This window comes from Nicotiana tomentosiformis, chromosome 2 (assembly GCF_000390325.3).
Source record: "Nicotiana tomentosiformis chromosome 2, ASM39032v3, whole genome shotgun sequence".
NCBI classification, from domain to species: Eukaryota; Viridiplantae; Streptophyta; class Magnoliopsida; order Solanales; family Solanaceae; genus Nicotiana; species Nicotiana tomentosiformis.
In genome coordinates this window covers 52,718,569-52,744,431 of record NC_090813.1, presented here as the reverse complement: position 1 = coordinate 52,744,431, position 25,863 = coordinate 52,718,569, and the positions used below count along the sequence as shown (strand labels likewise).

Sequence of the window (25,863 nt, the reverse complement as noted above, 5' to 3'; positions counted from 1 at the left end):
TTTATAGGTTGGGATTAATTTTTATTAATACGTAAGTCAAAGGACAGGAATGCTTATTGATATGAAATTTTCATAAAAAGGGCATTAACTCCTATTTAGGCAAAAGGAAAAAAATGCAAGTATTTATAAAATCCCAGAAGAAGAAAAAAAAGCAGACAGAAAATAGTTTGCTATCAAAATTAAAAACTTCATTTAGCAAAATCTACCAAATCAGGACCAAATGCAATAAGCAGACAATTCTGATATTTTATAGTATAACTCTATCCAAGTTATTGGAACACCATTTCTAATTTTCCTTTTATATTTTGTCATTTTCCCCTTGCCAAAAAAGAGCTTTGAAATTATTTAAAAACCTCTCGTGACCCTCCACACCATCTTCTTTCTCCCTCCTTCACTCCACCACCATTACATCTCTCTTTCTATTTTCTCTCTCTGGTGGTGGCGATCTTTCATTCTAAGGAAAGCATAATCCAAAGCTTCTTCTTTTTTTCATCATTTTGCTTTGGTATTCTCATATATCCTTCACTTGCCCATTTCTAATTTATGAGCTTCTGTAATTGTGAACAGCATTTGTGCTTAGGTACACAAAGTCCAAAAAAAAAAAAGACACTTACCCAGAAGTTTTTATGTTTTTATTTCTGAGCTACAACTGATATTATGCTGTTTTGTTACTGGGTTTTTGTGCTTTTGATTTGTCATTGTGGGTTTTCGATCTACTCCAGTGGTTATGACTTCTTGTCTTTTTCCCCAATGTGTAATCTTATTCCCAAGTTTGAAATTTTCTTGCATTTTCTGCAGTTTTTTGCTTGTGATTCTGTGGATCTCGGTGTATAGAATTAGTCGGTTCTTTGTTTAGGAGAAAAATTTGTTGGTCATTTGGTGGCTGCTAGGGAGCTTGCTACTTATCTAATCTTTTGAGTATTCTGTGAGCTTTGTAGCATATGGTGCAATGTTAATAGGATTTTTGTGATTCTGTTATGGTTTGCTCCGGTTAATGATGCTTATGGTTTTGGACGTTTGTTGACTATTTGTTGAAAGTGGCACCTTCTCTAATGTGTGATTTTCTTTTTGGGGGAATCTGATTCAAAATTGGTGGATTAATTTAAGCTTTTGGGCTTCTTTGATTTCCAATAATCATGATGTTATTAATTTGGTCAGGTAACTGAGGAAGCAATTGAAGATTAAGGGTCAGCAAAATATTGTTTAATTGAGGAGTTGGATGGTCTTTCTGATAGTTGTATAGACTTGAGACTATAATTTTGGAACATGACTTCTGATATGCCACCAGTTAGTATGAGATCAAACAGGTCTTCTTTTGGCTCAAGTAACGGATATGAAACACCTTCGCACTATTCTTTTGCAACCTCAAATGGGGATGATTATGATAGTGATGGTTCCAATTTTGCTCCACCGTAAGTCTCTCCTTTCATTTTTTCCAGTAGATGTACTTTGGTATTATTTTACGCTTCGATGAAATGGGTAGTGTTGTTTGATACTATATAGTAACTTACAAGTTTGCCTTGTGCAATGTGTAGCACCCCAACTACTCTCTCATCAGTTCTGTCACCCGAACTTGCTGGTGCGATACCATATATTGACAGATTCCAGGTGAGGCATGTCTTTCCAAAAAAAAGAAAATCATTTCAATCTGTATGCACACAACGAAGACTGGAGTTACTTTTTTTTCTTTTCTGAATTCTATTAAGAATGACGTGACGGACCTCAATTCTGTTTTTCTTCTACTATAGAGAGGTAATATAGATTCTTTGTTGTTATAGGTTGAGGGTTTTTTGAAGGCTATGCAAAAGCATCTTCAATCTGCTGGCAAACGTGGGTTCTTTTTAAAAAAAACTGTTGGGCCACAAGTTCGGGAAAAGTTCACATTTGAGGATATGTTGTGTTTCCAAAGGGTAAGATTAAGCTCTTTATCTGTTTACACTTTTAATCTCTTTGGCTTGTACAAACTAAAAACAACTTGCATCATGACAGGAACCCATTCCAACATCAATTCTGAAAATAAATGGCGATCTTATCAGCAGGGCAGTTAAGTTATTTCAGTCCATTCTGAAGTATATGGGTATTGATTCCTATGATAAAGCAGTTCCAATCAGCTTGGATGAGCGAATCGAGCTTGTTGGCAAGCTATTTAAGCAGGCGCTGAAGCGGTCTGAGCTTCGGGATGAAATGTTTGCCCAAATTTCAAAGCAAACAAGGAATAATCCGGAGAGGTACTTTTGACATCAAGTTTATTAATTGATAAACGGGATGCTGATATTCTCTTCTTCCTGTTCATTCTATTGCTTTTTACTTGACAATGTTCCTCACATGCTTGCTTCGTAAATACAGGCATTCTTTGATTAAAGCATGGGAGCTAATGTACTTGTGTGCATCTTGCATGCCTCCGAGCAAGGAAATTGGTGGATACTTGTCAGAATATATTCATACTGTTGCACATGGAATTAATACTGATTCTGAGGTTCAAGTTTATGCAATAAATACTCTAAATGCGTTGAAACATTCTATTAAGGCTGGACCTAGGCACACGATACCTGGTCGTGAGGAGATTGAAGCTCTCTTAACTGGTAAAAAGCTTACTACAATAGTGTTTTTCTTGGATGAAACCTTCGAGGAAATTACATATGACATGGCCACAACGGTAGCTGATGCTATTGAGGTATTGCTGAATTTCCATACAGTATACATACGACAAAATATGCATGGTATTTATAATGTGGTAGAACTTAGCAAGAGTTAGGAGATCCTTGTTTTTATTCATCACTCTTTTATCCAAGAGCGAATGGCTATGTCTGACTCAGCATGAACTTTACATGACAGTTGGAAAATCTCTAGGCATACGAGGAACATGTAGGGCTCACTAGTTATCCTATGGTATTCGGGTAAAGTTTAACGAGAAATATTGCACAGGAAAGCGGGATAAATGTAACTTGTTTGGTGTAGACAATCTGAACATCCAAGCTAAAACCCTAAGATAATATTGGAGCATCCTGGGCCGTTATAAACCCTTTGGACTTATACAACCCATGTGGGACATGTTCTTTAACACCAAAACTTGCATTGCATGTTTCGCTCTTTTATCTCTTCCTTTCTTCTTTGTTTATGGTTCCTTTATCAGTTTTGTGCTTCCTTCCAGCATACATCTCATGTTTATTGTGTATTTGTTATTTGCTTGGTTCAATGTTTAAGGAGTAGCTACTTTATCAAAAAATGCTTAAGGAGTAACAAATGACTTCTGATCAGACAAATGAACAGCTTCTTATAATCTTCTGGAACCTTAACTTTTGGGCTATCTGTCTGTTACTTCTTTTTCTTTTCTCCTTTTTTTCCCCTTCTTCTCATAGACTTAAGAATTTCAAAGGCTGATTTATGTATAGATGGCTTAGTCCCTCTAACTCTGATTTTAGAAGGGTTCTAAGATCATTTGACATGGTTTATTTATCACTTTTCAAATTTGACGGTCTTGATTTAAGAAGTTTCTCTTACTGGATTCTAGTTTCTTTGGGAAGCAGATAAATTTAACAGTGGATATGATGGTGATATTTTCCTTTGTAATTTTTGTGTGACATACTTGCTCTTTCAGGAGGTTGCAGGGATAATCAGATTGTCTGCTCATGCTAGCTTCAGTCTGTTCGAGTGCCGTAAGGTTGTTACTGGGTCTAAATCTCCAGATCCTGGAAATGGTACTGATTCCTTTCCACTTTATAAATTCTTTAAAGGTAAAATGTTTTGCATTTTAAGCATGTATGTTTTCTGTAGAGGAGTACATTTGTTTGGATGAAAATAAGTATATTGGAGATCTGTTGGCGGACTTTAAGGCATCAAAAGACCGAAGTAAAGGGGAGATTTTGCATTGTAAACTAATTTTCAAAAAGAAGTTGTTTCGTGAGTCAGATGAAGCTGTTACAGAACCAATGTTCGTGCAATTGTCATATGTTCAAGTATGTCAGTTTGCTTATAGTGAATTGATATGCTAAATGTTTAAGCTCATTGGTATACCTTCAAGTCAAAGTTGATTCTACTTTGTTATAATATTTGTTCTGTGGTCACAGTTACAACATGATTACATAATGGGCAATTATCCTGTTGGCAAGGATGATGCAGCACAGATGTCTGCTCTCCAGATACTGGTTGACATTGGATATGTTGATGGCCCTGAATCTTGCACGTCAGTAGTTTTTTATTAACTTTTCTTTCAAATTATGCCTCATTTACTTTTTTCCCAAATTGGACTTGTCCCCAGTTTCTTATTTCACTTTACTAGTACTATTTCTTTCAAAGACTGAACATGCTGTAGTATTTATGCCTGTCCTATATGCTAAGTTGTTTATTTCAGTGACTGGACATCACTGCTGGAGCGTTTTCTACCCAGACAAATTGCAATGACACGGGCAAAGAGGGAGTGGGAATTGGATATACTTTCTCGTTACAAATTGATGGTAAGAGCTTTATCTGGGTTTCCTTGGTCAAGGAATCATGTTCTAAGAAACTGAATAGAAGTTTTTCTATCTACATTTTCCTTAATGATGTTTCTTTATGCTTAATATACATTTTCATTCATAATATAAGGTGTTCTCCAAGCAATATTAGATGATTTTTGCCTCCTGTATTTCTCAATGCCTCTTTTTGTGAGCAGGAAAAAAGAACTACCAGCAGTGCTTGGCTTTTGTCCTTGAGTTCCTTTCCAGTCGCTCATTTTCTTTCTATTTGTTTTTTTTTCATTTCACTGTGGCAAGTTTACCAATTAGCATCCCATGATTTATGTTGAAACTCCTTAGATTACTTTATGCATGAATTTCCTTTGTTTTTGTGAACTGATACCATGTCAACATAAGGTTCATTCTTTTAATCTCTCTAGGAAAATCTGACAAAAGATGATGCCAAACAACAATTTTTGCGGATTCTGAGGACGCTTCCTTATGGAAATTCAGTTTTCTTTGCTGTTCGAAAGATTGATGATCCTATTGGACTTTTGCCTGGGAAAATCATATTGGGCATTAATAAGCGTGGGGTAAGATGTAATTCATAGTGATGCTTATCAGGTTGAGAAGATGGATCTGTATTTACTTTACGTAACAGTTTTCAAGTATGATCTTTTGTTTTCCACAGGTTCATTTTTTCCGTCCAGTTCCAAAGGAGTATTTGCACTCAGCTGAGTTGAGGGACATAATGCAATTTGGTAGCAGCAACACTGCTGTGTTCTTTAAGATGAGAGTTGCTGGTGTCTTGCATATCTTTCAGTTCGAAACAAAACAGGTTCAAAGCTTGTCTATTACGGAACATGCTTATCTTATGTGTTTATAGATGGTTGATTCAATCTGGCTCACTATTTTACATAGCTTGACATCTTCATTATATGCAGGGAGAGGAAATTTGTGTTGCTCTACAGACACATATTAATGATGTGATGTTACGCCGCTACTCAAAAGCCCGTTCTGCAGCTAATGGTTCCGTTAATGTAGATGTTCCAAATAATCTCAAAACTGCAAACACTGACATTAATGAAAGACGCATTCAGGATTTGTCTCGCGCCCTTGAAGAATCTCAGAAGAAAGTCAATGATGTGAGTGGTATTTGTTGTTGTAGAAGAAACTTTTATGCTTTATGAGAAATTCGAACAGAAATGTTTAACATACAAGGTATATGCTGCTGGTAATATGTAAACGGGAACTGTTCTTTTCTATTAACATAAGTTGAAATAATGGAATTCCCAACTCCTTCTATCAGTTGTGTCTGTGCTGAAATGTATATGTCACCCATTTGCTCTACCTGCTATGCATATATCTATCATTTCAATCACAATACAAAGATACAATGTGATGTATTTTTGGCACACATTTGCTTTGATAGCTCATGGTCGTTGTATTGATAAGCAGTTGCTGGAAGATTTACATGAAAGGCAAAGAGAAGAATCGAAGATGCAAGAAGAATTGGATAGCTTAAAAGATAACTTGAGATCAGAGAAGCAAAATTTAGCAGCTGCTGCTTATGATTGTGAAAAATTTAGATCTCTATGCAATGAAAAAGATGCAGAGCTTCAGGTGTTTGTTAAATGTGCTTAAATTTGATTTATTGAGGCGGCAATCATCTCATTATATTAGTGCCTTCTTTACAGGCTGCCCTAACGGAGAAGCAGAACTTGGAAATGCGACTTTCAAAATTAAGTTCTAAAGGTTTGGAGAAAAATATTACGAAGGAGTTGGTTGAAGCGAATAACCAGGTAGAGCTATAAATATGTGTTTGGCCTTAGTTATCTGTCCAAATTAGTTAGTGAGTTTGATCAACCTAAAAAAACACAAACTTATGTGGCTTTACATGTAGGTCTTACAGAAGATCCAGGAAGAGTTGAGAGCTCGTACTATGGAGTTGCGCACTGCAGAAGAAACAAAGAGGAAGCTTTTGAGTGAAAGAACATCACTTGAGGAAAAAATCATAGGGCTAGAAAAGAAGAAATCAAGTGAGGTATGTTGCATTCCATGTCTTTGTGTTTAACATGCATTCTGCATTTATATTGATTTTTTGTTGATTTGCACTGATATTTTGGGTACAGATGGAAAACCTTCAGAAAGATTTTGAAAAAGAATGCAAGGCGCTGAGGCTCCAAGTCTCTGAACTTCAAAGGAAACTGGAAGAGGCCAAACATGATATGGTTATTGCACGGTCAGGGCTTGAAGCTAAAGACAGGGAACTAGAAATGCTACAGAATAATTTGAAGGAGCTCGAGGAGCTAAGAGAAATGAAAGAGGTGAATATCTTGTACAAAGTATTTACAACAATAACTATACCTTCCCAAGCTAGTTGCGATCGGCTATATGATCCTCAATATCCATTGGTTCATTATTGAGGATTCATTTTAAATTAACTAATTTTATGTTGATAGTGAACTTACAGAATCCTCCTCCTTTATATGTGTTTGGAACTAGCAATGTGGACAAGCTCTCCTAGGCGGAGTTTACAAATATTTGTGTCAAAAAATATATTTATTATGCTGCATGGAATATCATATTTTCTTTTTTATTTGACACTTACTTTACTCAGGACATTGATCGAAAAAATGAACAAACTGCCGCCATCTTGAAAATGCAAGGGGCTCAATTAGCAGAAATGGAAGCACTTTACCGAGAGGAACAAGTTCTAAGGAAAAAGTACTTCAACACAATAGAAGGTAAAATTACCTGCCTTTCTTTATTTTGTGCTACTGACATTGCAATTTTGAAGGTCCTTGTTTATTTTTTATTTGAAATTTCTTTTTTAAAGTGTAATATTATGGACTTTACTCATGTCTCAGATATGAAAGGCAAGATCAGAGTCTACTGCAGATTAAGACCTCTTTGTGAAAAGGAAATTATAGCGAAGGAAAGAAATGTAATGAGAAGTGTTGATGAGTTTACTATTGAACATATATGGAAAGATGATAAAGCAAAACAACACATGTACGATCGTGTCTTTGACGGAAATGCCACTCAAGATGATGTGTTCGAAGACACTAAGGCAAGCAAAAAGTCAATTGTCCTCTTATAGAACTTTGCTAGGATCTAATATATGCATATTGCCTAGCAGCTTCTTAGTTTGACATGTTGTTGTTGTTGCAGTATTTGGTGCAGTCAGCTGCTGATGGATATAATGTTTGCATATTTGCATATGGACAAACTGGATCTGGCAAGACATTCACAATCTATGGAGCTGATAGTAATCCAGGACTGACACCAAGAGCTATATCTGAACTCTTCAGAATTATGAAGCGAGATAGTAATAAGTTCTCTTTCTCTTTAAAGGTAAAATCTTCTAATGCTTTAAAGGTTATTGTAGGTTTTTATTCCGTCTTCAGTTAATATAATTAGTGCATTAATCATGTTTCAACTTTCTGAATTCCGATTCTCTGGTGGAACATCTAATTATAAAATTGTCAAACTATGAGTAATACAGTGTTGTCACCTTCCTTGTTTTCTTTTCATATGATTTCTCTCCTTATCCGGTGCTTGTGAAGTGAATAGATGTACGTCCTGAAGGCCCATTCTAAACCATTGTAAACTTATGACTGATGTGAACTTTTTCAGGCATACATGGTAGAGTTGTATCAGGATACATTGGTGGACCTCTTATTGCCAAAGAATGCAAAGCGCTTGAGATTGGATATAAAAAAAGATTCAAAGGTGATTGTTTTAGAGCCTCACAAATTATCAATACTTCTCAAGTCTATTTCTTTTGCACTTCTCTTTTCATTATGTCCAAGCTTGAATGAGCTTATGTTTAGATTTTTATTTTGCCTTTAACAATTAGCAAAATTTGGCATAAGCAGGGCATGGTTTCCGTGGAAAATGTGACAGTGGTGTCTATTTCAACGTATGAGGAACTTAAGACAATAATTCAAAGAGGATCTGAACAGCGTCATACGACTGGAACCTTGATGAATGAGCAGAGTTCAAGATCTCATCTTATAGTTTCAGTTATTATTGAGAGTACCAATCTTCAAACGCAGGCAATTGCCAGAGGGAAGGTGCGTGCATCACACCCTTCAACTTTCTTGTGACAATGTGAACTTGTACGACTTATACAATATTGGCATGGGTGACTCAACAAAATGTGGCCTAAAGCCAAGTTTTAATAAGAGGCTTTAACTTTTTTAACAGAACTTTTATATATACACGCCAAAAAAATAGTGTCGTTTTTTTACTTGTTATTTATACTGTAATATTCTTATAAGACAAAGTCTAATTTCACAACAAACATATGATAGTAATATCATTATTATTTCTATTGGTAAGCGCTAGTTCAAGTTAATAAGATGTTAGCCATGTGTTTGCAATTAGGGGTGTTCGTCAGTCGGTACAATTTGGTATTTTGGGTATTTGATTTCTTAAAATGTTATACCAGTACTGTACCTAATTAAATTCGGTATGGCTCGGTTTTTCTCCTTTCCGTTTATTCGGTCTGTTAACTTTGGTTTGTTCGATTTGAATACTAACTAGTGTGTAGAGCCATAAACTATAATATTCTTCATTAAAATACTCAAAAATACAAAAATAAAAATATTTCTTGACAAGATCTTTGTTCAAAACTAGCAAGTATCAATCCATTGAGAGAAAACGGTACATAAAGGAATAAATTTCATCATTGAAAATGTCTTGTTATTTGCTTAGAATTAATGGCTGAACTTAGAGAACAAAGGAAAGTAAAATTTTAGAATTTCTATATTTATGTTATAATCAATAATATGTGTACTGTGTAACATACTCCCTCCATCCCAATTTATGTAAAGGTGTTTGACTGGACACGAAATTTAAGAAATAAAGGAAGACTTTTGAAACTTATAGTCTAAAACAAACCATAGAAATTTGTGTGGCTAGAAATCATCTCATTAAGGATAAAAAGGAAAATTTAAAGGTGAAGTCTTACTAAATATAGAAAGGTGTCATTCTTTTTGAGTCTGACTAAAAAGGAAAGAGTGTCACATAAATTGGAACGGAGGGAGTAATATATATTTCGGTACGGTATCGGTATTTCTTTTTAAGATATTGAATACTATACCTAATACCAATATTTTTAAAAACCTAAACCAAATACCATAATAAATACCAAAATTTTTGATTTCGGTATGGTAATTCGGTATTTACTAAAGTATGCACAACTCTATTTGAAATCAATTACCTTGGATCTTGTATTTTGTATTTTTTTATGTTTTCTATAAACTTCAATATTTTTTTAAGAAAAAAAAAAAAAATTTACTATAAAAAATTATTTTGGCCCCAAAATTTTGGGGGCCTAAAGCAAAAGCTTTAGCAGCCTCCCTCTTAAGCCGCCCCTAGATATTGGCCACTATGCTTTTCATTCTTCGTTTGAGGAGGAAACTTTTAATATCCTAAGTAATACTTTGTTGGAGTAGCTCAAGTTTTATTTCTTAGCATATTAAGGTAGATTTCATTAGTATATCTAAATCTTGTTTTTTACCCAAGTCCCTTGTGACTGTGCCAATAAGTGTATAATCTTTAGGAACTTTACCAATATAGAATCACAAAAAGTGTCCTTTGTTTCTTTAGCTTCTGCTTTATTCTTTTTTATGTATGTGCAGCTAAGTTTTGTGGATCTTGCTGGCTCAGAAAGAGTTAAGAAGTCTGGCTCAGCTGGCAATCAATTAAAAGAAGCTCAAAGCATTAACAAGTCATTGTCAGCACTTGGTGATGTCATAAGTGCATTATCTTCAGGAAATCAACACATTCCTTATCGAAATCACAAGCTAACTATGTTGATGAGCGACTCGTTAGGTGGAAATGCTAAAACTCTTATGTTTGTAAACATCTCTCCAGCAGAATCAAACTTGGATGAGACTCACAACTCCTTGACGTATGTTCTTACTTGTGCATATATTCTCTATTGTTGAAATAGGTCATATTGTTTTATTTTTTGATCATGTTATTCTGATAGTTTTCCTTCTTAAATTGAAATGCTCTCTTTTAAGCCTTATTTGCTCATACGATGGAGCCGACTTGTAATCAAGGTATAACTTTAAGTACAAATTTGGTTTCCAGGTATGCATCAAGAGTCCGTTCCATTGTAAATGATCCCAGCAAAAATGTTTCATCTAAGGAAGTCGCTCGGTTAAAGAAGCTAGTAGCATATTGGAAGGAACAAGCTGGTAGAAAAGGGGATGATGAGGATTTAGAGGAAATCCAAGATGAACGGCCAACTAAAGACAAGACTGATGGTCGTCATTCGATGTAAAACATCTAGAATTGAATGCGAGGAACGAGTGAATCAAGTTGAGCATCTTGTTTAGTTGCCTCCAAAATATGAAGAGGAATGGTGAATATTTGAACTGCTTGTTCAGCTGGTTTGTACTGCAGCTAAATGGTTGAGATTTTCCTTCCCAGAATTTTGTTGTTATATAGGGAGGATTAAAGTATTTAGCTTAGGGAGTCCTCAATCCTCATGTTGTATAGAGCTAGCTATATGTGTATATTGTACTTAACAATCAATCAATGGTTACTTCATTCTTTCTCCCCAAAAACTTGTTATCTTTGTTTCAGATGTGTGAAATTCCTTATTGTTGATAAATAGGCAAAGCAGCCCCACTTACCAACTGTATTAATCTGAAGTAATTTCTTTTCTAATTTCGCTTTTAAATGTTTGGATCTGAATGGAGTCTCCTAGTCCTCACTAGATACTTACTGATCTCAATATATAACTGGAGTCTGTTCTCTGCTAATTGATTTTGGTCAGATTGTTCAACCCAAAAGAATTGATTCTTATGTCAACATTTTTGTTTGTGAACCACAAAAGAGATTTTGTGTGTGGGAAGGCAGTGGTTTTTCTTCCTCTTTTTTCCATCGTTAAGTCAAAGTTCTCACAAATCAGAATCTTTAACAAAGACGGTATTATAGGACTGTTAGCGGTCGTTTGGTAAGCCGGGATAATAATCCCAGGATTATAATCCCCTCAACTATTTTATAAAATAATCCCAAGTTTGATGGATTATCCCAGGATTATAATCCCTGGACTATTTTGTAAAATAATCCCAAGTTTGATGTGATAAGGTGGTATATCCAGTCTGGGATAAATTTATACCATGTTTGATTGATGGTATAAATTTAATCCCTTTATCCCACCTTATCTCTGTGTACCAAACGAACCCTTAGTCTGTCCCTTTCGCTTTCTGTTTTACCTAATCAAAACTCATCCTCAATTAGCAACTTCCCTAATTTCAGCAGAATGGTCCCCTTTCCTATAAAATTCTCAACATTCTAACCAACTTGCTTAACTTTTATGTACTTGGACGTTTTCCTCTGCAAGGCTGATAAAAATTTCCCCTAAAAGGGGTTAGCTGAATAAGAAATACTTCGATTGAGGGCTTTTGCCTTATAAGGGGGCTTTAATTGTTTTATGACCTATAAAAGCAGCGTTAGATAGTCCTAGTTAGGGGTGTCAATGGTTCGGTTCGACCGGTTATTTTATAAAATTTGTATCATACTAATTTTTCGGTTATTCTATTATGTATAACCAAAATTAAACTTAATGAAATCGTCCCAATCATATCGGTTTCTCTTCGGTATCGGTACAGTTCAGTTAATTTTCGGTATTTTTTAAATGTTATGTAAAAGTCACTAGTAAAAGTAGAATGCAATAACATAAATACTTTTATAAGACTTAGCAAAACTCTCTAGGCAGTTTTACTGTTTAAATGGTGATGAATTATGAAAACATGAAAGATGACCAGAGTATAGATCCATCATCTACTCTACATCTGCGTAAAAGAAACTATGCAAAGACAAAGAAAAAATAAATCACACAAGTAGAAAGATATTAACCAAGTTGGGACTCAAGAATAAAGTCTATAGAAGATTAAATATTTAAAAAGATAAATCTAAATCATACGAAAGGAAACATATTCAATACATTGTAGTTTGTTACTCATAATCGCTAGAATATTTTGTGTCTTGCTAGTGAATATGTTATAAATAATTTAGTTTAAGTAGGAGTAGCATAATATGTTTGGGAATTAGGATTTTGATCTTAATTACTTTTTGGCTTGTAACCATTTTCATAATTCCAAGACCCAAGAAAAAATTTAGTGCTTTATTATTTCTAAACTTAATATATAAATATATTTTTCATATGTAAATTTATTCGGTACGGTTGGGTATCTTTTCGGTTTATTTTCATAAAAATAAAAAACCTACCCTAATTATTGGTACGGTTGTAGATTTATATAAAAACCTACGGTTTTATTAAAAGAAACCTAAAAATCTGTTTGGTGTGATACGGTTCGATCGGTTTAGTCGATTTTTAAATATCCATTGGCCTAGTACACCGAGTAAACTTTTTTATAATGTACATGAGCGGAAACTTCTGTAATTTCATTTCCTGATTTTTGTCTCACCAAAAAGATAATTTTATGTTTTACAAAAACAAGCTTAATAATGTGATAATAAAGACATAATCCAGCACGGGATTGACCTCTAATCATGAGAGTGACGATAAGGGCAACTTGTGATCGTTTCTACTTTCTAATAAAGGGAGGGGTTGTAACCTTTTTAGCTATTATGAATAACAATAACTATTAGTAGTACATAATGCAGCTTGAAAAACAGATTAATAATTTGATATAGCTGGTTATTGTTGTTTTAAATTACGAGAGATTATTTTGTTCGCGGACAAAGTTATCCTAAGATTATAATCTTTGGTTCATTGAGCTAAGAATAAGATATACTGTATATAATCCAAAGCATGTGTTTGGTTTGAAGGTGGATAAGCTTGGATAATATTTTGTTTCCTATTTTAACCTTGATTTAAAAAACAAAAAGGTTGCAGTGAAAACTGAAAAGGATTACATAATTTTATAGTATTAGTTATCCCACCTAGAAAATGGGATAATTTAATCCTAGTTTGTGCTATGATTTTATATCGAGATAAATTTAATTCTAAATTTTATATCACCTTAGATCCAAACGACCCCTCAGTATATTATCCATTTCATATGTTTCAAGTGTTTGTATTATGTCCAATAAAGTGGCGACAGTCCTGCGGAGAGGCCGAACATGTGTTTCCTCAAAAATTCAACGCATCCAAATTCCTCACGTCTTTACTTGTTCATTATAAAACAGGTACGCCCGCTCGTCCACAGGATCAAATAAAACTAGCAAAATGGAAACTGAAAATTCAGTGCCAGTAATTGATTTACAGGATTTTCCAAGGCAATCATCAAAGTTCATTAAAGTTTGTGAAGAATGGGGATGCTTCAGGATTTTGAACCATGACAATATTCTTCCAGTTTCACTCATGGCAGAGATGAGGGAAGTGGTGAGGACATTGTTCGATCTTCCAACTGAAATCAAGAAATGTAATAAGGATGTGATAGCTGGATCTGGGTATATGTCCCCTAGTGAAAAGAATCCACTTTATGAGGCTTTGGGTCTCTACGATATGTCTTCTCCTGAAGATGTTGATGCTTTCTGTACTCAGTTAGATGCATCCCCGCAACAGAGGTTTGCTTTCTTTCTTTGGCTTTTACTTTTTCAGTTTCTTGATTATGAAAAGTTGAGTTCTTTCTGCACTCATTGTTGAAGTAAGAAAGTGATTAGCAATAATTAGCTACTAATCAGCTACATTAGCAACTTACTCGTGGGATCTGGAAGTTACTTATGTGTACGTAATTCTTATTTGAGTTTAATAGTCGGGGGAATTTAGATGATCTGTGAAGCTAATAAAGAAAGCTAATCTTTCCTGGTACAGGATACAGTTAGTGTAGATAGTGCAGTTCACTCTTGTTGATTTCATCTCCCCTCTATTGTTGAAGGGCAACCAGTGCACAAAGCATTTCCATGGCTTGAACCTGGGACCTATAAGTCATACAGAGACAACTTTACCGTTGCTCTAAGACTCCCAATCTATTGTTATGCCAAAATTAAACAATTCCAAGAGCATAAGTTTGCTAGACCTTAATTTTGTAGAAACAATTAGAAGGGCATATATCGTAGGAGTGGAACACAACTTTAAGAACCTTTTGAGCAAGGTGTTACTAAATTTGTATTTGAATGAACGCACATCCAAAATTTTCGGACTTTTTATCCATCGTTGTGATTTTCTATAATTCCTTTATCAATTCACATCTAAAAGATTGATTCGTACTGTAAACAGAGAGATTCGTACTGTAAACAGAGAGACAATCAAGAAGTATGCTGCAGCAATTCATGGACTAATGATGGACATCATGCGAAAAATGGGTGAAGGGTTGGGACTGGAAAATGTTTCCTACGAGGATTGGCCTTGTCAGTTTAGGATTAACAAGTACCACTTCACTCCAGAAGCTGTAGGTTCCTCTGGGGTTCAGATACACACAGACTCGGGATTCCTTACTATTCTACAGGATGATGAAAACGTCGGTGGTCTTGAGGTAATGAAGAAATCTGGTGAATTTGTTGCAGTTGATCCCTGGCCAAATACCCTCCTTGTGAATCTTGGAGACATAGGCACGGTAAGTATGCTGCTGCTTTACCTAGTTCATTTTCAAGATTTGACTTGTTCCAGCTATCTTATGCTGTTATGCATACTTGCCTTTTGCTATGTGAAGGTATGGAGCAATGGAAGATTTTACAATGTGAAGCATAGAGTGATATGCAAGGAAGCAAAAATACGGTGGTCTATTGCTTCATTCCTCTTGGGACCTAGAGAAATAGCAGTGGAACCACCACCGGAGCTGGTTGATGCTGAACACCCCCGTGTCTATGTTCCATTCACTTTCCAGGATTATAGAAAGCTCCGGTTGTCAACAAAGTTGCAGGCGGGTGAAGCTCTTGATCTTATGCGCACTAACTTGTAAAACTTTCCCAAGTATCTTATGGCATCCTTTATACATACTGATTAGACTAATGAACCAGGAAGTAGGAAGGGGAAAATAAACCTTGTGGGATTTCTTCTACGATGGTCAGCGATCTAATACTAGAATAGCCTCTATAATGGCATAATATGCTTTGCGTAATTTATGCATATCAACTAAGCATTTGTGATCCATCTTTATATTGTGCTCTTCTGTTATCTAGTGCTTTTTTAAAGAGTCGAACAAGTCTTATCTCTACGATTTAAGATCTTGGAATTCTTTAAGTTGTATGTAGTAGTACAGTTTATTTTTGAAGTGCTTTGACCTACAGAACCCAAATTATGCTAGAGATTTGGCCATCACAAGTGTGAATTACATGTGTTAAAGGGACTCAAAGGAGGAGGACGATTTGATACGAATTAGTTGTTGTCATATGATATAAGTCCTCAGAGAAGTAAGGTGATATCTTCCTAAAACTTCCAACCAAAATTCTACATACCGACAGTTATGGTACACACAAGTACACAACGAAGTCTTTACGTTGTATGTATCAAGACATGAAATTGTTGCAGTCACATGAAGGAATTAAAGCAGATGCTTCATATTTATAAATTTGAGCTGGAGACAATGAAGATACTTTCCCACCACTTCATTTTACAACAACATACCCAGTATATTCTACAAGTGGAGTCCGGGGAGGGTAGTGTGTGCGCACAAAGGCTTATCCAGCTTGAGGGGTATGGGTTCACGTGAACCCATACTCTTTTTCCTAAACCATGTATAATAATGTTATATTTCTTCAAAATTACTTAAATATATGTGCGTGCATTCATGCTCAGACTCATATGTTGTAATTATTATTGGGTGCATCTTTACAAGTGATATTGGCGATTCAAATCCACTCTGAACGGTTTTATTTTCAGCATGGAGTATAAATATATGTAAAAATTACTAAAATTTCAAAAAAGAATATAATTTTGAACCTATAATTTCAAAACTACAATGAGTTCATGGTAAGAGACAAAAGTTAAACCTGTCAAATATAAATTCTAGATGCACCTCTTTACAACAGTGCACCCATCCTCTTGAAATCCTGGATCCGCCTCTGAATGCGCAGACCTTACCCCTACCTTGTGCAGTTAGAGAGGTTGTTTCCGATATAACTATGGCTCAACAAATACACTGTATCGTTTTCTTTGTTTATTCCAATTTGGTTCGACAATAGTAGGCAACATGATTTACTTTTACACAATTTTAGTCTAAAAGACTACCAAACAATGATATAATGACTTTTTTGGACATGAGATCCATTTCACAGGGGATGTTTTCCCCCTTAAAGAGTGCCTTATGTCCAAGTACCCCTTAATTTAAGAAGCATCATACACACCAAGTAGTTTTATAGGGCAGAAACAACATAGAGACTAAAAGTTCAGTGACAGTGATTGATTTGCAGGATTTCCCAAGGCATGTAAATAATGGCGTTGCTTCAGGATTTTGATCCATGTGCAATATTCTTTCAGTCGGCCGGATAAGAAGGGTTCTAGATAGAAACATGTTAATTCCTTTGTTTTGTAAAAGAAACCTAAAGGTAACTGGAAAAGCAAATCTGCACTAGTATTTTCTTTTCCCCTTGTTGAGCTTTATCGCATCTGGAATAGAATGAGACTATAGAATCAAATGGATCTATAGGATTCATATGACTGAATTCAGTTAGTTTGGTATTCAGAACCTTGCAATTGGTTTCAAATGTTAGTTACTCGTTTTAAATCAATCTCAATATTATCAATATATCAACGAAAGAGCAACAGTAAATAGGACATACTGTAACACTACTGAGTTAAATGATGTACATGGGCTGGTCTGATCTTCTCATCCTTCCCCATTAACAAATTGAAAAAAAAACATCAAAACAAAAAGTAAAAAACTGAAAGAAATATTTTTACCTCCTCCCCAGAAAACATAATTACAGTAAATTAAAGAAAAAATAGACAACCAAAAAAAACAATTTTCCTTTAGGTAAAAGTTGTTTTCCCTAAGTAACTACACCAATGAGTTGGGGTGGTCTGCATATGATGGGGTCTCCCTGCTTTGATAGTCAAGACTCCATCCTGAATTGAAGTGAGAAGTTGTTATAGATGTTGTGTCCATAACACTAGAGTCTATGTCCATTGGCATCATAGATGGCCATACAAATGCCGGCTTAAACGGTGGAACTTCTGGTGCTGGTGCTGACCCTGATATAATCTGAACTATTGTCTGTGTTTTAGGCCTCTCACTTGCTATTGGATGTGAGCAAGCCAAACCTAATAGCAGAAGTTTCTTTGCTTCTTCAGCAACATAGTCATCTCCAAGCCTTTGATCAACAGCTTCTAGGATACGGCCATCGCGATGCAAGTACCAAACCCAATCAACAAAGAATTGAAAACCATTAACCTTGATTCCAGGTCTTTGGCCACATACAACTTCCAACAACACGGCTCCAAATGCGTAAACATCAGATTGCGATGTGGCTTTCCCGGTGTGGAAACACTCTGGTGCTATGTATCCCATTGTGCCAAGTACTCCTTCAGCCTCAGCATATGAGGTCCTTTCGTTGTCAAGGGCTCGTGCAAGGCCAAAATCCCCAAGGCGTGCATTGAACTTGGAGTCGAGCATGATGTTACTTGCCTTTAGATCGCGATGGACCACCCTCTGCTCGTACTCATTGTGCAGATAATGCAACGCTGAGGCGACACCTTGCACAATCTTGTAGCGGACATGCCAGCTCAGCGGCTGCTTATCTGGCCCCGAAAAAAGGTGCATATCTAGGCTGCCATTAGGCATGTATTCGTATACAAGCAGTAGCTTTCCATTCTTGTGGCACCATCCTGTTACCATAACATTCAATTATAAGATGCTTATGTCAGTAAGGTTGTTTTTTATCAGTAAAAATTATCCAGTGATTCAGTAACAAAGGTGTATAAGTTCATCAAATAGAGAGCAAAAAAATTCCAGATGGTCAACTATATTCTGTAGTTTATAAAAGAAAAAGTCACGAACTTTATCTCTTTGTAGGGTCAGATGACACAAAAGGATAGGTGTTTGAAGATAATTGTGTACTAAAATACGAAGTTGATGTCCTTTTCAGTGGATATAATTATCATCTTTATATTTAGCATTCCAAAACTTGTCTCAATCATTGACAATGCATTGAAAGGTATGTTGTGACAAAGAAGGAGGCTTCCTCAAAATATTGACATATATGGCATAAAAAATTGGTTTGACGAATGGCTGCTTAGGGCATTTTCCATGGTCAGCGAAAGATGATCATCTTCTTTTTGTTCTCTTTCAGAAAATCAAATGAGGAGATTCAATCTTCTAAATTGGAGGGGACATAGCACTGTAGCAGCAAGTTGGTTCTTGGTCAAAACATTTAAGTCATTCCATTAGTTTTTCCTACTTCCATGATGTTATGGCATAAAATGTCACTTACCAAATGGGAGGAATCAACTATTAAGACATTCACCGTCTAGGAGTGTGGTAAGATGAATATGATCCCTTTCACATCTAACCAAAAGTTTCGGTTTCAAACCCTAGGAATGGAAACTCTTGGTAAGGAGCGTTTTTCACTTCAGTAGGCTCTGTGCAGCAAGAATCCGGTTAGTCAGGCCACTAAATTTTGGTTACGCTAAATAAACGGAGCCTTAAGGAGAAACTTTGACAAATCCTTGGGATGACTCGAGAATTCCAAGAAAGAAAAGAGAGATTGAAGACAAAAAGGACGACCAAGTTAAGTACAAGGGTTCAAGAAGGCTTTGATTCTTCAAACCGACAAATCTGCTTCTCAGAAGATGATCCAACTTGTAAAATCCCAGCATGCTAAATGTCAGACTAGAAAAGACTAGTCCCATGTCAAAACTCATAATTTACACAAATTAGATGAATAAGCATGTAAGTTCACGGATCTCTGAGTGGAAACTTACTGGAAATAGAAAAGCACAGAAAGATAAGGCTTCTGCTCATTGGATTACAGCCACGCGGTTAATGAGTCTATTATGTGTTTCAATTTATGTGAACTTATTTCCTCTTTAGTTCGTGCCAAGAAGAATGACCTCTTTTCATATTTGAAAACAATTTACCCTTATGCAATGATTTATAGCCACACAAAATATATGTTTCTTATTTTACGCCACAAGTTCAAAAGTCTTTATCTTTTTTCTTAAATTCCTTGTCGAGTCAAATAAGTTCACGTAAAGGGTGGAGTATTAAAGTTGATATCCCACCAAGCTTTGGCTTTAAATTATCGTAGTAACTTTTACAAGGTTTTTGGAACCATTCACTCAAGTCACATCAAGTTGGCTCCACCTAGTTTATATCAATGCATTTACAAATGAAAGCAATGAAATTCAATGGAAATATTTGAAGTGGGCCTTATTTATGACTCAAGGGTTTAGCTAAAAGCTGTGTGCGCATACAATCTTTGCCATTAAAAGCTCATTCTCTTGTACTATCTTATATGATGAATATTTATTACTCCATTTCCCTAACTGCTGTTGGGCTTAATATGTGGTCATGCTGAACCTACTACAAAGATCATAACGAGAACAGGCAGAATATAACTCTAGCACTCTACTCAAACAGATGAAATTCATGGTATGATAAGTAGAAATAAGTGTTCAAAATCTGTGCTCTTAACCAAAATAAAAAAAAGACTTACCAAGCAATTTGACAAGATGTTTATGCCTGAGACGATTAATGATAGTAAGTTCAGCCAAGAAATCATCTTCCCCTTTGATGCTTTCCCTTGAAAACCACTTGACTGCAATATCTTTATCCTCGGCAACTAAAAAACCTCTGTAAACCACTCCATATCCCCCCTGCCCAAGCTTGTTCTTTTCATCAAAATTGTTGGTAGCTTTTTTCAAGGCCTTGAACTTATACTCTTGTGGGGTTCCAGGCAAACTCTTTAGTGCACCCAATATGTTTGACTGTGACCTATCAATTCTTCTCCTGTGATAAATATACCCTAAATATGCTGCCCCAAGTAGCAATAACACCACCACTGGAACCCCAACCCCTAAAACAACCTTTAACCAAGGATGCTTTTTATCTGGAAAATACTCAACTGTTAAGTTCCACCTCAACACACAGTTGAGTTGATAATTACTCCCAGTTGATGCAGAAAATCCAAAATATGATTCTTGATTCACATGATTTTTTAAATCAAGATTATATGTTAATATAGGGTTGTTTGGCCTAGGTGGTGTAGAACCATTCTTTTCAGCTTGTTCTGCAATATACACATCAAGAATTTTCTTGATTCCATCATATTGTACCCAAACATTATAGAATCTTGCACCAATAGGAGCAAGCTCAATCCCATGGGATGACAAAGATTCATACTTTACAGATCTAATACTGTGAATATCTATACCAATATGGTTATCATCAGGGTCAAAGGTCTGCTTAAAAGTATCAAGCTCAACAGCAATAACTTTATTGGTGGCATTTCCATCAGTGGTAGCATTTGTCAAACCCAAATACTGCCCTTGGCTGTTGAGTGGTTTCTCTAAATCTGGAGAAATCAAGAATGCTAAACCTTCAGCAGCTGTTTCATTCTTTGGCCTATAAATATTTACAAGAAAAGAAGAGTTGAAAGATGCAACCCTGCTTTTATTGTTTGAAATATCACCATCCCATAGCTTAAATGGCTGTTTCAAGAGGATTCTTCCTGAGTTATTGTAGAGGTTGAAATCAGAAGATGCAGAGTCAGGGGTTACCTGAAGAGCAGCGTTGCTGATTGTTGCAGGTTTTTCAACCTCAAATATGTTAAAGAAAGTTTCATCAAAAGATGGATACTCTTTATTGAAAGTTTTCAGTTTCTGGGCTTCAAGTTTGAGTTGAAGACAGCAGAGAAAGATGAAAATGGTGAGTAGTTTTGCTGTCAATAATCCCATTTCATCAGCAGGAGAGATGGTGAGTAGTGTAGGGGAAGTAGATTTGGAGATTGGACAAGAAAACAGGGGAAGAAAGAATCTAATGAGGAGAAGGTTTGAGGCACGTTGGGGTTGTCTTACTTTTTTGTAGATATAAATAAAATAATTTATCAATGAGTGAAGAAAATGAGATGAGATACTAGTATTAGTGCTGGAGAGGTTTGAAGTTTGAACAGGTTTTTGGGTTGGTCTCACACTCTTTCATGTCATTACCTGGAACTTGCCCCTTCGCTGATTCTTTATTATTATTATTTTCATTTTTTTCTGCATTTTATTTGATTTGCATGAGTTTTCTATTGAAATGACAGGGATCAACTTTGGCTGTACATCACATGCCCTTCAGGTCACCATCTTACTAGTTGGATTAAAGAAATTTGAGGGGTTCTTTGGTCTTTCTACTCTTTTATATGGAGTATTTGATATAATTTTGGACCCACTTGAATTATTGTATACTAAAATTCGGTGCACGCTTTATTCATCAATATATGCTCTCCTTTATCTAAAAATAATAGTTGGATTCGATATATATGATTTAACGTCACAAAAAGAAAGGGGAAAAAAAGGATAAAGAAGCACTTGCAAGTATTTAATTATCACTATAAAGATAATTTAAATAGAAAAAATGACTCTACAAAGACCTAATGTATTTATTTACAAATTTCTCGTGTTAGTCTTTACAAATCTCATGTGAAAAAATATCATAAATCTAAGATAATAATTTTAAAGGACTACCAAATCATAGAAGGATTTATAGGAAAAAAAGTGAGTAATTATTAAATGAAATGTCCATAATGCACCAATACTAGTGGACAGGGGCGGGACAGATTTATAGGCACGGGTACATGAACTCATGGTCTTTCCGCAAAATTAAATATTGTATATATATATTTTTTAAAAATAGTATAATATTGATTGTTGTCACTTATGCTCCAGAAGATTGAATTGTGCACTTAGATGAATGTTGAGTTATTTACTAGGAGAGATAACGATTAATTCCCAAAAATAACTTGATAAAACTTGTTACACCCAGCGTTCTAATTTGTTTGTCTTGTATATCTTTCCAAGATGTAATCCAACTTTTTTCAAAGGAGGAAATTTTACTAAACTTTTAAAATAGTAAGTACTGTATTAAAAAAGAATTGATTAGACCAATAGCTGTTTTCGTTTTGAAAAAGGTGGCTTATAAATGAGAGAATCTTAGGTGCAATGTGGTACTACGACAGGGTGCCGAATCACATATGATTGACATTTGACCAATGTAATTAAGTTATTTGGAATTTGCAGTGGACTTCATCAATGCAACTGAAATGTTGGACCTTTCTATTTTCTCTAAGATAGGTTTTGTCAAAGCCACAAAAGTTTACCATACTTTACTGTAATTTTATGGTAGTTAGATAGTAAACTCCTCATAGTAATTGATGATATTGTTTTCGCTTCTTTAGAAAATAATAGGATAACTTGCTTGCTTTCAAAATATATGAAAGAATTTGGAGTATACGGTCAATCTCTCTAACTTACGGTTTCAGTTTAGAAACCAATTTCTTAATTTTTGAAAGCATTGTACAATTACATTTTTTATTAACTATATAGAAAACACTATAAGTCATAGATTTTTATCATTTTAAAATGTAAGAAATGCATTAAAATTGAAGTCAAACAAAAAAATTGATTTTCAAATAGGTAGTAATTAATTTTATGTTAAATGAAACAAGATGGAATTTATATAATAATCACTTGACTGTAGTATGACATTTTAATTTCCAAATTAAATAAAGGGAGGAAACATGTATATTTTCCTTCACGTTTGATTCTGTAAAAGGCATAATTTTCATCATCTTTCTAATGTTGTGTACGCTTTAACCTATTTCACCATTTAGATAACACATACATGTGGATATTTTAAAAATGGTTTCATCACCGTTGCAGCTATAAATATTAATTACCCATAGCAACGTACGAGTGGAAAAAGTCCAGGAAGATCCTTGGATAGAGAGCGTGGAACGGGTTTTCCAAGCATAAAATAATCTTTTACCTATACGTTTTATGACAACACACATAAAACGATTTTGTTTGTTCTTAATCCCAAACACATTTTCATCTTTTCGTTCTCAATAATCTCCAAAAAAAAAGACTACGAGATTTCCAAGCGAATCGAGAAAAAATCGAGGCATGAAAAAACTTATCTATGATCCGGTTATTTCCACCCCTACACCATCCGAGCAGTGTGATAAGATTAGTGGGATATTTTGTTAGACACACATGGAATTTGATAGGCTTTAGGCACACTTACTACTGAACGTCTGAATGGCCAGATAGTTGTTTATGACTAAAATATTAATTATTGTCATTATATTGTTGCGTGTGTTTGATTTCTTTACTTTATGTTGTGTTTCTATACGGCGATAAAAATGGACATTGCATTATAGCGAAACTTATGACTTGTATCAATGTATGTTGTGCTTTTTTTTTTATGCTTCTTTTTATATGGTAAAAACGAGGACTCGTCACTTTCAGGATCTTCCGGAGTACCAGAGAAGATGTATAGTGAAGAAAAGAAGATATATGGAACAACTTTAAAAAAAAAAAAAAAAAATTATGATGATTGATGGGTAGATTAAGCTGGTGTTTTTTTTCATCTTTCAAAAATGGGATTTCACCCGTTTCCTGTGTAACTTCTTACTGCTGGTAAGTGGTAACACAAAATATGAAATTAATAGGGAGGATATATATATAGTACGTGAGAGGAAGTATATGTCTTACCCTTTTATGTGTAATTCTCCATGGTAATATGGTATGATTGTTATCTTTCTCTTTTCTCTGATCCTTTGTAAAATTTCTCCAATGTCTCTGCTCAGATACATCCTACAAGTTGAAACTACTGAAGATTCATTATTTGACCGAGTAAACGGTCAACCAAATTTTGCACATTAAAATGGATATGTTATTAGCGTAATGCAGTTCCCACACATTCTGTTTTCTCTTGACCATGGAGACGTGGGAGGTTTTAACAATACTTATCTTTAATCATGAGAATAATACTAAGCTAACATGATAAAAAAATAAACATTAATTACAGGAAATTGGTACGTGTAACCCGTTTTCAGGGTTTTTAATACCAACTTACTTTTAAACTTTTGCTTAATGTAGTCAACCCATTAGGATGTTGTTCGTATAAAATAGTAAAAGAGGAAAATTATCTTTAAGCCGAAGTTATATTATGATCATTTGCAAAGTCTGTAATTAATTTATTGTATAATTCCTTAAACAATATACTTTCGCTGGTCTTTTCTATTTGTCACGTCAGCCAAAATATTTGATTCAAATACTTGTCACTTTAGAAATCAAGAAACTATATATCCATTATTTACTCATTTCAAAAAGAGAAAACGATAATTTAGTCAAAACTCCTTATTATTAATATTATTAAATGATTTTATATTAAACGTTTAAAGAACAAACATAAAGGATGGGATGGACTATGGAGTATGAAATCTTTACCCATCACAATTTAGTAATACTTCTTGTTGTTTATTTTTTATTGATTGGAATTTAATCCCCACTTGGTTTGGCTACCCACCAACCGCAATTTCCAAGGACCGAGGTGCTTAAATTGCGCCATACAATAGGATTTTCAAGCTCAAAGAAAAGAGAAAATAATATGCTGTAGTTGATATTTTATTTTATTAATGAGGTTAATTGCCTTATTTTAACTGTATGAAACTATGAATGATGAGTACAAAGTCTTTCTAAAATGAAAAAAAACTTATGAGACTCTTTTTGTCTCGGTTGTTCTTTTGACCTTTTTCTCATATTATTATTTCATGTATTTAGAAGACAAGACACCGCAACGACAGATAAAAGTATGAGTTATCACCAAATTCACCGCTTAATTACGTTCAAACCAGTATTTTACCCTATCACTATACTAACTTGTTAGAGAAGGTTAATTGCCTTAATTTTTTCCAGATATTAATTTAACTTATTATCGGTAATTATTAATAATTATATTTTAAATGACCATAAAAAAGAATTAAATAATATTTATTTTGTTGGACCTAGCTAAGAGCAAAGAACACAATAGAAGGTTGTACGATCGGACTGTGATCTGATTTAATTACTATTGCATACAACTTGAATAAAAATATTTCAATACCCAACGAACAACTCAAACCAGGTCGTTTTGTTTTCGAATGATTGAAGAGAATAAATTAAAGCTCCATTTTATTGTTTTTTTTAAAGAAGTTGCTTCTAAATTAAATCCATATTTTTCTTCTTTTTTTCTCTTGACAGCAAGCGTTCACACATCCTTTTGATTTAAGTTATTGACTTGGAGATAACATATGAATAATGAATCTACATTGATCGTAGTGTTGGTTAAATGATTAAAAAGCAGACCACATATACCCTTCTTTAATAAAAGGACTTTTTATCCAAGAAAAAGCAGAATGATATGATTCCATTACATAAAGAAAGAGATAAATTTAAAGAAGTAGCTTTCAGTTGTATAATGTTCTGCGTGTTGTAAGAATTTTGTAGGATTGTGGACCTTTAGTTTTTTTTATA

The 25,863-nt window shown here is 34.7% G+C and overlaps 3 protein-coding genes across 6 annotated transcripts; 2 read left to right on the top strand and 1 right to left on the bottom strand.

Moving 5' to 3' along the window:
- Positions 1-327: 327 nt before the first annotated feature.
- Positions 328-11,020, top strand: LOC104100598 (kinesin-like protein KIN-14E). Of its 3 annotated transcripts, none has more exons than XM_009607863.4 (24): positions 328-505; positions 1,159-1,412; positions 1,536-1,608; positions 1,779-1,910; positions 1,990-2,228; positions 2,347-2,674; positions 3,599-3,698; positions 3,775-3,956; positions 4,068-4,183; positions 4,352-4,454; positions 4,874-5,026; positions 5,125-5,271; positions 5,378-5,578; positions 5,892-6,056; positions 6,131-6,235; positions 6,337-6,477; positions 6,566-6,760; positions 7,054-7,180; positions 7,304-7,506; positions 7,608-7,790; positions 8,073-8,168; positions 8,315-8,512; positions 10,085-10,356; positions 10,542-11,020. In XM_009607863.4, exons 2-24 carry the CDS (start codon positions 1,267-1,269, stop codon positions 10,732-10,734), a joined length of 3,798 nt encoding a protein of 1,265 aa, XP_009606158.1. In that variant the 5' UTR covers positions 328-505; positions 1,159-1,266; the 3' UTR covers positions 10,735-11,020. The 3 variants fall into 3 exon arrangements, with proteins under 3 accessions (XP_009606158.1, XP_070051429.1, XP_018627762.1); XM_070195328.1 differs by having other exon boundaries at positions 328-580; XM_018772246.2 differs by lacking the exon at positions 328-505 and adding an exon at positions 682-700.
- Positions 11,021-13,527: 2,507 nt separating this feature from the next.
- On the top strand, positions 13,528-15,560 carry LOC104100597 (2-oxoglutarate-dependent dioxygenase DAO-like). 2 transcript variants are annotated; one of them, XM_009607861.4, is made up of 3 exons: positions 13,528-13,994; positions 14,647-14,983; positions 15,080-15,560. In XM_009607861.4, exons 1-3 carry the CDS (start codon positions 13,654-13,656, stop codon positions 15,326-15,328), a joined length of 927 nt encoding a protein of 308 aa, XP_009606156.1. In that variant the 5' UTR covers positions 13,528-13,653; the 3' UTR covers positions 15,329-15,560. The 2 variants fall into 2 exon arrangements, with proteins under 2 accessions (XP_009606156.1, XP_009606157.1); XM_009607862.4 differs by having other exon boundaries at positions 13,530-13,994; positions 14,668-14,983.
- Positions 15,561-17,133: 1,573 nt separating this feature from the next.
- LOC104100596 (probable L-type lectin-domain containing receptor kinase S.5) lies at positions 17,134-21,492 on the bottom strand. Its single transcript, XM_009607859.4, has 2 exons — positions 20,022-21,492; positions 17,134-18,192 (listed from the first exon to the last, which is right to left on the bottom strand). The coding sequence occupies exons 1-2, from the start codon at positions 21,259-21,261 to the stop codon at positions 17,366-17,368; spliced, it is 2,067 nt and encodes a 688-aa protein (XP_009606154.1). The 5' UTR covers positions 21,262-21,492; the 3' UTR covers positions 17,134-17,365.
- Positions 21,493-25,863: the final 4,371 nt, after the last annotated feature.

What these genes read in the sequence shown, in the direction of transcription:
- LOC104100596 (XM_009607859.4), bottom strand. Translation starts at nt 21,261, where the DNA reads ATGGGATTATTGACAGCAAAACTACTCACCATTTTCATCTTTCTCTGC. An exon ending in ACATCTTGTCAAATTGCTTG is followed by an intron (nt 18,193 to 20,021) that starts GTAAGTCTTTTT and finishes TTATGGTAACAG; the next exon opens with GATGGTGCCACAAGAATGGA.
- LOC104100598 (XM_009607863.4), top strand. Translation starts at nt 1,267, where the DNA reads ATGACTTCTGATATGCCACCAGTTAGTATGAGATCAAACAGGTCTTCT. An exon ending in GATGGCCCTGAATCTTGCAC is followed by an intron (nt 4,184 to 4,351) that starts GTCAGTAGTTTT and finishes TGTTTATTTCAG; the next exon opens with TGACTGGACATCACTGCTGG. An exon ending in TGGTTGAAGCGAATAACCAG is followed by an intron (nt 6,236 to 6,336) that starts GTAGAGCTATAA and finishes CTTTACATGTAG; the next exon opens with GTCTTACAGAAGATCCAGGA.
- LOC104100597 (XM_009607861.4), top strand. Translation starts at nt 13,654, where the DNA reads ATGGAAACTGAAAATTCAGTGCCAGTAATTGATTTACAGGATTTTCCA. An exon ending in GATGCATCCCCGCAACAGAG is followed by an intron (nt 13,995 to 14,646) that starts GTTTGCTTTCTT and finishes TACTGTAAACAG; the next exon opens with AGAGATTCGTACTGTAAACA. An exon ending in ATCTTGGAGACATAGGCACG is followed by an intron (nt 14,984 to 15,079) that starts GTAAGTATGCTG and finishes TGCTATGTGAAG; the next exon opens with GTATGGAGCAATGGAAGATT.